Source organism: Bos grunniens, chromosome 10 (genome assembly GCF_055505025.1).
Source record: "Bos grunniens cultivar Pamir isolate PY7600 chromosome 10, Bosgru_T2T1.0, whole genome shotgun sequence".
Lineage (NCBI taxonomy): Eukaryota > Metazoa > Chordata > Mammalia > Artiodactyla > Bovidae > Bos > Bos grunniens.
The window spans coordinates 91,503,015-91,517,169 of NC_141174.1; the positions used below are offsets into that span (position 1 = coordinate 91,503,015).

A 14,155-nucleotide genomic window follows, 5' to 3' on the forward strand; every position below is an offset into this window, starting at 1 on the left:
TACAGTACAGAATCCAATATATGGGATCACTGTGCAAACAGGCCATGTGGACGTGACAAATATGCACCATGCCTTCGCTGAATCTATAAAAGCACCAGGCATGAAAATGAAAGTAATATGAAATATGGTAGGGTTTTATTGTTTATAAGTTGCTATCATATGCTCGAACACCAAGACGAAAGCAAAAAAGCTCAGATACAAATGGTTCAACCCTATGTCTATTTATTCTGTCTGACCTCACTTGAATGCCACAAAAGTTTTCATGTCAGCTGTCCCTACTGTTGAGCCAAATGAAAACTTCACAAATTTTGCAATTTGAAATCTGAAGAGTGGCACTCCTCCATAGATTATGATATTTTTATTTCAAAACCAAAAACTTGTCATAATTGCAACTGAATCCACATGGTTATAATGAGTTTCACATAGTCTAGAGTAGGATTCAAATTCACAGAATATCCAAATTGAGGTAATTGATTAGATAGCACATGGAACCCCAGCGAGTTATTGGTGCTTAGGTAAGAAGAGATTTCAGTCTTATCAACAATGTGACCAGTCTGATGATTTTAGAAGTTCAGAGCCAATAATAAAATCCAAAACGCAATAAGAAATATGACTCGAAGAGTTTCACTCTGGGTCATAAGTGTGGGATTCTCTCTACAAGCACCATAGTACTGTGGGAAGGGAAGGCTTTATATTGGAAGTTCTGGGAATGTGAATATTGTTAAACTCCAATGTTGTAAGGCAAAGAGAAATATTCAAAGGAGACCTACTGTCTCTTCAGAAGTCTGAAGGGCTGCCATGTGAATGAGACTGGTCCCTCTCTTGCTATTTCAGATGGAAATGAGTGGAAGACCCCAGAAGGCCGATGTTTGCCCAATGTAACAATGGCTTCTCTAGTTTGAGCCCTTTCATTCTTTAGTTTTTGCAGGGGATGACTGAAAAGTTTGCCACAACTACCCATAGACAATGGGGCAAGAAATATCTCACATGAGAACTGAAAAGGATCTTTATGAAGTAGAAAACCATTAGGGACTTAATGCTTATGAGAAAACACTAGAAGCATTCCCAGTAAATCAGAGAGAGACATGAGGTTAAAAAAATTGAGAAGTAGGAGGTAAAATTATTATCACTTGAGGATAATATGACTGCTATCTAGAAAACCGAAGAAACTCAGCTGAAAAACTCAGAATTTAGTGAGATAGCTAGATGTGAATCTAATACAAAAAATCAAAATCTTTCATATACAAATAACAACTATATAGAAGATAAAGCAAAATAAAGACCTTATTTAGAATAGTGGCAAACATAGCAAAAGTGTGCAGGATTTATATGAAAACCATTTTTGAAAATGATAATGAAGGAAAGCCCACTAAAGATGTGACTAAAAGGAAAGGCAGATCAGTTCTTGGAAAGGAAAATGAAACAATCATAAAAACTTTAATGCTCCCTAAATTAATCTATCAACCCAAAATGATCTCTGCTGCTGCTGCTAAGTTGCTTCAGTTGTGTCTGACTCTGTGCGACCCCATAGACGGCAGCCTGCCAGGCTCCCCTGTCCCTGGGATTCTCCAGACAAGAACACTGGAGTGGGTTGCCATTTCCTTCTCCAATGCATGAAAGTGCAAAGTGAAAGTGAAGTTGCTCAGTCGTGTCCGACTCTTTGCAACCCCATGGACTGCAGCCTACCAGGCTCCTCCGCCCATGGGATTTTCCAGGCAAGAGTACTGGAGTGGGTTGCCATTGCCTTCTCCAAACATGATCTCTACAAATACCGAATTATCAGGGCCAGAGGAGTAGAGGGGACTACACAGTCTGACTCTAAAGGTCGTGTGAGAAATAAACTAGCCAAAAAAAAAAAAAGGTCATGAAAGGGCAACCTAATCTACATGACTTCTAAAATTATAAAGTTATAATAAAGAGTGCATGGTACCAGGGCATAAACAGATGGGTCAATGGAACAGTTTATAAAGATTGGGACTAGCACCAAACACATAAGTTCTTAAATATATAATAATGGAACTAGTTCAAATCAGAAAGGAAAATGTTGGCAAAGCTGGATAGCCATATTAGAAAAAATAAAGTTGGATTCCCTACTCCACACTTCCTCTTGAAAGTATGAATTAACTAGTATTAACATTTAAAAAAATATATATATGGCAAAAAAAAATTTTTAATTGCAGCTTGTATCATAGATGAAGACTGATGTCCTTTAAAAACAAAGAACTTCTACAAATCAATAAGAAAAAATACTACACTCTAATAGGAAAAAAATGGGTAAAGGAAATGAAAAGTTTATAGAAAAGGAAGTACATAACTCTGAAACATACAAAAAGATGTTCAACCCAATAACAGAAATGCACAATTAAACTATAATAAGATTCCATTTTCTACTTATCAAACTGTGAAAGATCAGGTTTTATCACACCCTGTGTAGACAAAAGTATGGAGAACCAAACACTCTTACATGCTGCTTGCCTGAGTGCAAACAGCTACAGCGTCTATGGAAACAATTTGGTAATATCTATCAAAACTCAAAATATTCTTACTTTCTAACCAATCCTGATACTCCTAGGAATTTACCCTGCAGATATACTTGCACATGTATGAAATGATATATGCACAAGGGTTTTTCCGCAGTACTGTTTGTGACAATGGAAACAACTTAAGTGCCTCTCAATTAGTCAAATAAATTATGTTCTTAGAATACAATGAAATTTTTTTTAAAAACCTATGCAGTTCCATTCGTATTGCCATGAGATACCAAGAAATATTTTTAAATAAGAAAAATAAGGTGGAAGAAATATATATAGTATGCTACAATTTGTTGAAAAAATATAGCTGTTATATATGCACAGACTATCTAAAAAGATAAATATGCATCAGATAACAGTAATTGCCTCTGGGGGCGGGGAGATATGAGGAAATGAAGTATAGATAGAAAGGAGACAATTTTCACTGTATTCTCTTGTGTGTCTTTTGAATTTGTACCATATTTATGTATTATCTATCTGAAATTGATTAAACAGTTTACTTTCAGAGCTATATTACAAGTTCAGAAGCTGGTTAAATGTGTTTGCAAAATGCACATTAGTTTGAATTCTATGAAGTAACTTCTCTAGGAATTTTATAACGCAACAATTTGTGTTGGATGGAAGGTGTGCATGTGCTCAAGGTAAGCTGAGGGCTGGTCACCGTGAGGAGTGGTGGTCCCCTGCACCGCCATGTCCAATACCCAGATCTGAACATATTTCCTCCCAGGAAAAGGGGGCGGCATGTGTACAAACAACATGGAGAAACCCAGTGCCATGACTCCTGGAAGCAGCCTACGGATGGTGCTGTCACTGCAGAGCAAACAGATGGCTAAGTATGAACTGTTTTTTAAAAACACAGTGGGCTCTTATGGTTGGCAGCACCAACATTCAGCCAGTCAATCAACACCATTTAATGTGAACAGTGAAGAGAGCACACTGCTGGGCTCTATGGGGACCAGCTAGTAAAGTATGTTTCCCATACCTGCCTGGGCATATTAGACCTTCTGAATAGGAATCCTTAAGAGGGGCCTGTGACTCTAAACTCTAACGAGTATCCCAGTTGTTGTTTTAATGATCTGTTAGGTTTGAAAAACATAATTGTAAGATAGCACAGGGTGAGAAGGGGTGGGAAGGAGAAATAGGAATAAGAAGAAAAATCTATGAGAACATAGTTTAGTTCAGTTCAGTCGCTCAGTCATGTCTGACTCTTTGCGACCCCATGAATTGCAGCACACCAGGCCTCCCTGTCTATCACCAACTCCCGGAGTTCACTCAAACTCATGTCCATCGAGTCGGTGATGCCATCCAGCCATCTCATCCTCTGTTGTCCCCTTCTCCTCCTGCCCCCAATCCCTCCCAGCATCAGAGTCTTTTCCAATGAGTCAACTCTTCACATGAGGTGGCCAAAGTACTGGAGTTTCAGCTTTAGCATCATTCCTTCCAAAGAACACCCAGGACTGATCTCCTTCAGAATGGACTGGTTTGATCTCCTTGCAGTCCAAGGGACTCTCAAGCTTTCTTCACATTCCAACTCTCACATCCATACATGACCACTGGAAAAACCATAGCCTTGACTAGCGGACCTTTGTTGGCAAAGTAATGTCTCTGCTTTTGAATATGCTATCTAGGTTGGTCATAACTTTCCTTCCAAGGAGTAAGCATCTTTTAATTTCATGGCTGCAATCCATCCGCAGTGATTTTGGAGCCCCCCAAAATAAAGTCTGTCACTGTTTCCACTGTTTCCCCATCTATTTCCCATGAAGTGATGGGACCAGATGCCCTGATCTTAGTTTTCTGAATGTTGAGCTTTAAGCCAACTTTTTCACTCTCCTCTTTCACTTTCATCAAGAGGCTTTTTAGTTCCTCTTCACTTTCTGCCATAAGTTTGTGTCATCTACATATCTGAGGTCATTGATATTTCTCCCAGCAATATTGATTCCAGCTTGTGCTTAAGCAACATGAAATACAAGAACAACTAAACAGTTTCCGCTGTTGGAAGCCATTTATAAAACCTTAATTAACCATAAACACGGAATTTTCTGTTTAAGATGAAAATTTTTGTTAAATCAGGATTAAGACGTAAATTCTTTATATGTTGACTTTTTTTTTAAACATAGTAAATAAATATTTCTCAACAGGCCTTTTTTTTATTTGATAAATGAGCCTTAAAGACTCAGTGTTAACTAAACATCACTATTAGTTCATAATAGTGTAGAAACGTAACATGAGGGCAGAATCCTGATGACCCATGGAACTCAGGCTTTCCTATAATTAGAATCTCTCACAAAATCAGAGAGTCAATCAAAGAGATCTTTCCAGCAGAAGGATCCTAGAGTTTAGTTTTCTCCATAGTTGGTTACCCTCCAAAGTTTGAATGACACCATTTACATTTCAGGCAGAGAATCCCAAGAACCTAGTAACATCTATTCATTCTTCTGGATTCTCCAACCTCTCCTTTACCACTCCAAGGTCACACGGGTGGACAATTACCTGAGGTCCCACAGAACTACCTGCACAGAATGGTGATTTAAATTATACTTTCAGAGCCCATTTAAAAAAGGGTTACATAGGGAATGCTTTTGCATCTTTTGTAAAACTGCTCTTAAAGACAATCACTATTATCTTGTTCAATAGCCCTTATATAAAGATCTACATGAAAAATTCATCTTATAACTGAATGTCAAGAAATAGAATTGTCTCTCTCAGTGAAGCGTTGTGCTTCCTTTTTTTAAAAGAGATGAGTTATGTAATCTCTTTCTTTCTCCCTCTTGCTCTCTCCCCCACTCTTCTGTTTTCACTTTAGCTGCCAGGAAGTTCATATTTAAATTGCATGTTCCATTGAGGTATTGTTCTTAACCTGCGCTTTGTGAAACAACCTCCTTACCTCTGCATTATCTGGCTCTTGCCCTTACAGGGTTGTTTTTAGTGGCTTTAGTATGACTGAGTCTTTCATTGTGAACAACTGGAATCGTTTTGAAAACTGACAGATCATAAGTTAAAAGTAAAAGAAGAGGTTGGTTTTCCATTGACTGAGGCTTTACTATACAAGCAGGAGGTGTATAGAATTTTAAATGATCAAAGTTAAATCAGATTCATTTGGGAAGAAAGATTTCATTTAGCAAAAGCTGAATGCCAAGAATTTCTGTGGAGGTGGAGTTGTGGGGGGGTAGGTTATCCTATTACCTCTTAATTACTCTGTGAATTTTGGCCCAGTCATGTCAGTGGTGCTCCTGTCATCCTATGAAGCAAGCATGGGGGAGGAATGACTATCTCCTTTACCCACAGGCTGTGCAAAAGGTCAAATCACTTGCCCTAGACTGTGTGGTCAGTCATCACCTGTTCAGTTGAAAGCTTAGTAAAAAATGTTTGGTTTTTTTTTTTTTCAAATGCTGGGATTCTTCGTCTCCTGATCAGGCATTGAGTTCATTAGGAAATTCACCCTTACTTTTCCTTATAGGGACAAAGTGGCAGGTGTCCCCAGCTAGATCCCCAGCTGTGACAGACAATCCTGTTCTGCCCCACCACGTGTGACCCCAAAAGCTGGAAGCAGGAGAAACAGGAGCTCATAGATCCAGCACCCAGAGCCCAGCCCACACAGGAGGGTCTCTCCACCCATCTCCTTGGCCGGGGCCGGGGAGCAGGAAGTGCACTACCAACCACTTTCGTGGCGTATTGAGTCTCACAGATTTGTCATTCAGTACACAGCTTCTTTCTGCACAGCCCACACGGCTAATCCCTGTACTATATTTCTCTCAGTTTTCCCTCCTCCACCCACAGTTCTGCTGACTTCTCTCCACACAGGAGAGACAGAACAGCTGAGGAAACAGCCGAGCGGTGGAAAATTTTTCAAAGTGTTTTGAGCCCACCCAACCTGAGGAGAGCATTCAAAGAAAAACAGGAAAGGCTGAGTAGGAGCTCCCTCAGCCCCCACACACAAGCCAGGGATTGTCACTCCCGCCTACCCCCGAGCCCAACAGGGGCCGACTGCTGGGCTGGAGCCACAGTGCCCACACACAGAAGTATGCAAATGTGTTTTCTGTGAGGATGATGGCATGGAGACAACTGCTCGGCTGTTTCAGACACCACGTCAGGAAGCTCTGGAGCGCAATGGGCTCACTGCATTTAAACACCTCCTCTAAGAGGTCAACCAGCATCTTTTTGGAATTTCTAGAGGTCATCGTTCTGGGAGAGTGAATGCCAGTCTGAAGATGGATGTGTTTCTGTTCTGGCAACCAAAATTAGACTCCCTAATCTAAAGGGTAATCAATGCGCCCCGTGTGCGTATGTGCAATTTCATATTAGTCATCCTTTTTTCCCCTCTTCATTTCAATTTCTCTTCCTACTCCAGACGAGAGCTTTTAAGGCTGTCTGTCTTTTCAGGGATTGAGGGTGAGAAATATCTAAATTCATTTAGTTCTTAGTTCTGTTTAGTTCTCCATCTTTTCTTTGCTAGAGATTCCAGTCAGTGGGATGACTTGGAGTTGGCAAGGACAAAAGGAGATTGGCTAATGCCATCATTTATCTACTCATTCACTCATTAAACAGACCTGTAATGAAGAGCTGCACAGAAAAGCTTCCTGTTCTTACCCAGTTTTTTTTTATGGGGTTTTTTGTATGTGTTTTGTTTTTACATCTGATTTAGCATAGGGGTTTTGCAAAGAACCTAGAATGTATGCAAGGGTTATGTAACCAATGGATAAATAAGATTGTAAGTGTTCTTCCCTGTAAGTGATCCATGAAAAGGTATCCAGTCTTCCAAGTTAGACTAGTCCTATTTCCTAATTAAATATCCATTCACTAAAACTAACTCATTCACCATTCTTCTTTACTCTGTGGGCACAATTTGCTTTTTTTTTTTTTTTTCTGATTTTGAATGACATTATCCTCAAAACTGACCTAACTTTTATTGTTGTTGTCAGTATTATGTATTCCATGCTAATGATATATACCCATTCAGGTAACACATGCGTATTGAGTAGCTACAATATGCCAGATACTGTCCCAAGCACTGAGCCTGCAACTTTACATAATAATCCCTTTATGGAGCCAACAAGTGAGTGGGATCAGACAATCCTTGGCTTGCTGTTCTTTCCAAGACACAAAATAACTTCAATTATGCACTGCTATGCAGAAACCAAAGTGAAGAATGTGTCTCTAATAAAATGGAAAACTAGGGATGGTTTGGTTTTTTAGCTAGGGGTGATAAAATGTTGAGATTCTTTGTTTATCAGTTCCACTGTCTGACTAGCTGTCTACAGCTGACATCCTAGAGGTTGGCAATATAGATGATTGCTAAATAGCTAATGTTTAGTAGAGTTTTGAACCATCAGACATTGTAAGGAATTGTTTTAAAGTTGGTTTTAAGAACCAGATGGTCAAAGACACAAGACACATGACCACTCCGAAAGAGTCGAATTTTCTCTCCCTCCTGAACTCTTAAATTGGAGAACCAAAAGACATACAAATGAGTTTTGCAGCCCTGGGCCTCTGAAATTAAGGATGAATTATTTCATAGTTTGTTGATGCCAACCAGAGATATAAAGCACTGAGGTTTCTTGTATTCGTGAGGGATCATTCTGATGTGACTTATCAAACAGGGTAGTGATTTGCGGCCAACAAAATTGTGCTTGCCTTAAAAACGACCTATTGTGAGATTCATCAGGTGTCCAGAGAGCCTGGAGAGTCATCTTTGAGCTGTGGATTGAACATACCATTCTACCTCCTGGCACTGAGTGGTCTTTTAACACCCAACTGGAAAAGAGGTCCATCTCCAACACAGCCCCAAGCTATCAACAAGGCTCAGAATGCAGAATTCCCCTTCACTTCTAAACTTGCTGGACCAGGTCCATTCAATAACAAAGGATTCTTGTACTGGTCCATAACTTCTATAAACTTCTGCTTATCCAGCCTCTCAGATGTTCTCCTTTGGCAAGAAAAATTAAGAGAACCCACTGGCAAAGTCTCAAAGGGATAAATGAATGACTAGTCATGTTTTAATAAGTTCAACTTTTGTCTTAATGAGATTGATGGAAGGCCATTTTTTCCCTAGAAATGAAACTGTCATTGATTTCTCTAGCTTTGATGAAGGATTTGTTTGGAATGCATTCTTCATCAGTGATATCAAATCAACTTTTTTTGAGAGCCTCAGAATGACCAGAGAAAGGAAAACTGTTAACTAAAGGGGTTCTCTCTTTACATCTATGTTTTTCATATGACAAAAGAAACCAAGGATATACAATAACTCCAAGTTGTCAGGCTGTTTAGGTATGTTAACACAGTCTGTGTAATGACACAAGTTTTAGAACTAGTAGAAAAAATAAGACGAACCTGAGTTTGCATCCTGACTCTGAACTCTCACTCCATCATTTAATACCTCGGCCAAATTATTTAACCTCCCTGAGTCTCATTTTTTCTTTTTTCTTTTTTTTCTTTTTTTTTCCTGAGTCTCATTTAATGGAAGTCATGACCTCCCTTCTAGAACTGTCGAGAGGGTTAGGAGATGACATCACTTAGGAGATGACATCACAGTTCCCTCAGTGAAACGGCTACTAGGTTTCAGGGTTTCCAGATTTCTGCTGATTTTAGAACCCAACTGTGTTGGTATTATTTATGCAAATGCTGGCTGAGGACCAATGCTATAACAGGGATGAGTCACTCCAAAGCACTCCTTCATGGTCTGGTCTTGCCTTGGAAAGAACTGGGTTTTCCTCACTGATGATGGAGAATGATGGGAGAGCTTGCCTGGGGACTTGGGCACTTCTGATCAGATGCTCTCACAGCATCAAGAGTTTCTATGCAGAGAATGTCCAGGACTCTCATGAGTGACATTCAACAGTGGTTAGCAGCTTGGACTCTGAAATCTAATAAAACAAGATTTCAGTCCTGATTGCCACTCACTAGCTGCTAGGCTCTCAAAGCATCTGTTAGCTCTCAAAGTGTATGTAAGGATTAAATAAAGCAACATACATAAGGCATTTAGGACAGTGACTTGGTATACAGTAAATGCTTAATAGAAGCCAGTAATAATCTCTCTGTGTGTTTCTGTCTTTGTCTCGCTCTGTCTTCCTTCCTCGATTCTTTCTTTCTCTTCCTACGTCTCTCTGTCTCTGTGTATGTGTGTGTGTGTGTTTCTCTCTCTGAGTTAACCACTCAGCTATTTGCTAATCATCAAGTCCTGCCTTCCAGCAACTGGCACATTAACAGAGACATTGTTTCTTGTATGTTTACTGTGTTCTCACTTCAGCTGAAATGCCTACATCTCACCCTTACACACTCCACTCAGCGTTAATTCATCCTTTGATCATTATTTTGTGAAGCTTATCCTCACATACTTGAAAGAAATGATAATTATTGCTCAGTTGAATGAAACCTCACATCATAAGTAAATAAATAGCTGTGGCTTGATCAGGAAGATAATCAAGAGCTTAAATAATAGACTTTATTAAAAAGCTGTCTGATTTCATACCACTATTTCCAAGTTCCATATCCTACCAAAATAATTTACCTCATTAAATTACTGATTTTTAAATGTCTCTAGCAAAATATGGATATTAATAATAATAATATAAATATTCATCATGGAACATCATTCCCTATTGCCACAGATTGGAGGTTAACAAAACACCACCTCAGTAAATAAATTAACATTTAACAAAGACCCACTGGATATACAGCCTTTTATTAATAAATTTTAGCTTCATAGTTTTTATTGAGAGAGCTTTACATTTCTTTTTTCCTGGAAAATCTCTAGATTTTTCATGCTCTAAAAGAGGCAAGTATGTCTGTGATAATATAAATGTAATTAGCTCCTTTTTATTACCAATATATTATGGAGACATTCAAATTTACATTATATACGTGCTCACTATTAGTTTCCTGAGTTAGGTGGTACCTATTCTGTATGACTACTAAAAAAGCACAGAACATATGCAATATCCTGTCTAATGATTCAAGTTAAATATACCTCAAAGAATGTTCTATCTTATTAAAATTCACATACATTTTTCTTACAAGGGAGCCACCATTCTGCACTGTAGCACGTGCTTTATTACAAACTTAGAGTTCATTGATGAATAGTGATAGACTTGCAAATCAAGTCAACAGCTTCACTAGCACAGCAGGGTTTTAGGAAGCGTTTCTCCCTCTGTGAGCATAACCTTAGAGGCTGGTCGAGAGCCCTGCGCTGGGTTTCTGACACCCCAGGCTCTTCCCACGCAGAGCGGTCCTTACCTGAGGCCCTCGCCCTCGGGAGCGTGCTGTCTGCAGTACTCCAAAGTGTAGGTCTCGGTGGCCTCCGGGTTGGCGGGCCGCCATCGGATGGTGGCTGTGTTCCAACACACAGTACAGTCCTCAGCCCGGATCACAGGCGTGGAGGGGGCTGCGGGGACAGAACAGGGCAGTTGTGGAGCTGTCTGTGGCAGTTCTGCTTCCCTGGTCGCTGGGCTTGGGGATGGTTTTAATTTTTTTTTTTTTAATATGTCCTGAGTTGAAAACCCAAAAGGTATAAAAATATACACAGTGAAAGGTCTCCCTCTCATCTTTGCTTTCAAACCGCCCAGTTTTCACCCACCCCCAAACAGCTTCTAATAGTAGCTTTCTATAAATTCTTCCATAAATCCTACCGTGGTTTCTTCATACATATACAAGCAAATGAATATGAAGATTTTTGCCCCTTCCTTTACACACAAGTTAGCTGCCATGATCTTGCCGTCAATAGGTACTCAATAAGTTGTTTTAAAAGGCAAGAAGAAAGGATAAAACAGAGGGAGTAAGTCATTTCTCTCCCTAAGGCAGTTACAATTATCTTAAATACAATGCAAACTTGGCTTATGACACACGTGCTTAAGCACCTGTGAAAAGATTCCGTCACGAGAATGCATTTCCAGCTGAATACCATTACTGAAAGTCTTTTGGGGGCTCCTAGCACCCATATGAGAAAGCCTGAGCTTCTTACCTTAGCAAGGTGAACTCTATGTACTAGCCTTTCTTAGCTCATGTCCTCTTCCCCTTGTTTTTAAGTCAAAGAAATAATACCAAAATTCTTTTTGCAACCTGCACACTCCCTACTCTTTCTTACCTTGACACCTGTGCTCATATGTCTTCTTCAGATGGAATACACTCCTTTAACATATTACTTCCTACTGGTCTTTTAATGATTCCATTCAGGCATAAGTTCTAGGAAGCCATTCCTGATCCTGTCCCTGCCCCAGCCAGTCTTGGATATCCTTCTAGAGTGTTCTGGATCACGGCCCTTACCACACATTTTCTATGATTTTTTGTTTTGTATCTCCCCCACTTGAGTATGAGCTTCTTGAGAAGAGGAGCCCAGTCTTATTCACTGTTGCAAATGCAGCACCGCACAATACCCAGCATGCAACAGGTGCTTAACAAACACTTATTGGTTGATCTTAATAGTCTGTAAAGAACTGAGTATTGCCTCTTAACACCCCCTTAACATCTCCTTTTTGTTGTCATTGCTTATTGTTGTTTAGTTGGTGAGTCATGTCCGCCTCTTTGTGACCCCCTTGGACTATAGTCCGCCAGTCTCCTTTGTCCATGGAATTCTCCAGGCAAGAATACGGGAGTGGATTGCCACTTCCTTCTCCAGGGGATCTTCCCAACCCAAGGTTCGAACCCATGTCTCCTGCATTGGCAGGCAGATTCTTTACCACTGAGCCACCTGGGAAGCCCCTACCATCTCCTTACCTGTTCTGAAGATTGCCCTTTCGCTTGGCAGGCTACATCCTGTGAAATTCACAGCCATTACCCACACTTGATAGCATCGGTCAGGTTCTAAATCTTCAAAAACACAGTAGCTTTCTTTCACGGTCACTCTGTATTCTTCTACCAAATCTAGCATAAAACACATTCATAAACTCTGATGTATCTTCCTAAGTTAATTGAAAGCTATAGCTTTTGGAAAAATTCAACTACACATTTTTCAGTGGGAAATACAAACTGATAAACTTACAGATATCACTATGTGGTAGATAACATTTAAGAACATTCAAGCAATAACATTCCAAAAGATAAGTAGAATGACATAGTATTACTTGTAATAGCACATTAGTCAGATTCATATACCACAATTAAAGTAACTTGTTTTAATAGCAAATACTAAAATTGCATGGAATTTATGTTAATCTCAGTAATACACTCTCAAGAAAAGTCTTAAGCAATGGCAATATTTTAAAAGAGTATGTAATAAAATAAGGACAATCCCATGTTTCCTAAATGTACAATGTTAAAAAGCATCTTTATAGATTAGCAAACTATTCAGTATGATTTTCAAAGTTTCAAATCTTGATTCCTTATCATGAATTCCAGAATTCTTTCAACTAGAGATTTCCATAATTGATAGAAATACTTAAACACCGTTGATAGAACATAAACTGTTCTAAGAAATAACTTTGTTCAATCAAGACATTTCCTAAAATTACTTATTTTACTTTAAGTATTTTAGTAGTAAATATTACTCAGTAACACTCTGAACACCTGCTCCTTGGGCCAATCTGATTATTCTTACTGAAATTTCTTTCCTTTTAAAAGAACAATTTCTTTTCTAAATTAGCCCCTGGTAATTCCAAGTATCCTCTGATATTACTCTAGGATGTCATATCTTCAAAACCCCTGCAGTTAAGAAACCCAGATTATTCCCTTTTAAAGTAAATTTAGGAAATCTTCAACTCAGCAGGTTTCTTCAACTGCATCTCTTTTATCAGTGAGATATACTTTCTGGATGAAATTTTGGCTTAAATAACATCATAAAGACATACACACTGAAAAACATTTCCCCCTAGCCTAGAACCTGGGACTGCAGTTCTCAAGAGAATTCTCCTTTTAGACTAAGTCGTTTAGCCTGGTACTCCTTTTAACAAAGCACATAATATATGTTACTGGGGACCTATTCCACACAGCACAGTACCACAGTCTAGACGACCAGATTATTGAACTGGCATCAGCAGAGTTCAAGGCATCAAAGGAATGAGACACAAGACAGGTATGTGTTTGGGGCATGGCAGGGGAAGGTAGGCAGGTGGAGCGCTTTTATAAAGTGCTCCAGGAAATAAACAGTCGTTAAGAGGAGTCTTGGAGAGCCATGAGGTTCTTTGATATAACTGGATATACAGGGAGGTGAAGTGTGGTATAACAAAACAAACACAGAGTCAAGCAAATAAAAACATAAGCTTTGAAGTCTGAAAGATCTTTATTTAAAACCTGTCCTGGTCCTAAGTAATTTTTGTGGTCTTGGGCAAATTATTTAATCTCACATCCATTTTCTCAATTGCAAATGCGAATAAGAGCAGTTTTCTTGTTGTGCTGTGACAGGTGTATGGTAACAGGTTCCCAATAAGATATGAGTTCTTACAGACAAATTTAGTCAAGTTTACAATATGCCTGCGGTTGCTTTCTTACTTTTTCTAATTTAAGTATCACATGACATCCCAAAAGACTTAAATACTGATTAACAGAGAAATAAGTTATAATTCATTTCTTATTACAAATTGGTTCCTATTCCATGTCAATCTTGTCACATGCTCATCTAATTTCCAAAAATATGGGTCTACCTTCAACAGGCAACACAGAATGTCAGCACTCCCAACTCTGATCCATCAAACCGCCTG

At 39.2% G+C, this 14,155-nt stretch overlaps 1 protein-coding gene across 2 annotated transcripts in view; it reads right to left on the reverse strand.

Moving 5' to 3' along the window:
• Positions 1 to 14,155, reverse strand: part of CMYA5 (cardiomyopathy associated 5) — a 98,362-nt gene that overhangs the window by 13,224 nt on the left and 70,983 nt on the right. For both annotated transcript variants that reach the window (XR_015135474.1, XM_086323081.1), the window contains 2 exons: positions 12,237 to 12,383; positions 10,761 to 10,908 (listed from right to left, as the gene is read on the reverse strand). Coding sequence is in view for 1 of the 2 variants with exons in the window: in XM_086323081.1 (XP_086179207.1) it covers positions 10,761 to 10,908; positions 12,237 to 12,383 (295 nt within the window). In the remaining variant the exon portion in view is untranslated. The remainder of the gene's footprint in view (positions 1 to 10,760; positions 10,909 to 12,236; positions 12,384 to 14,155) is intronic.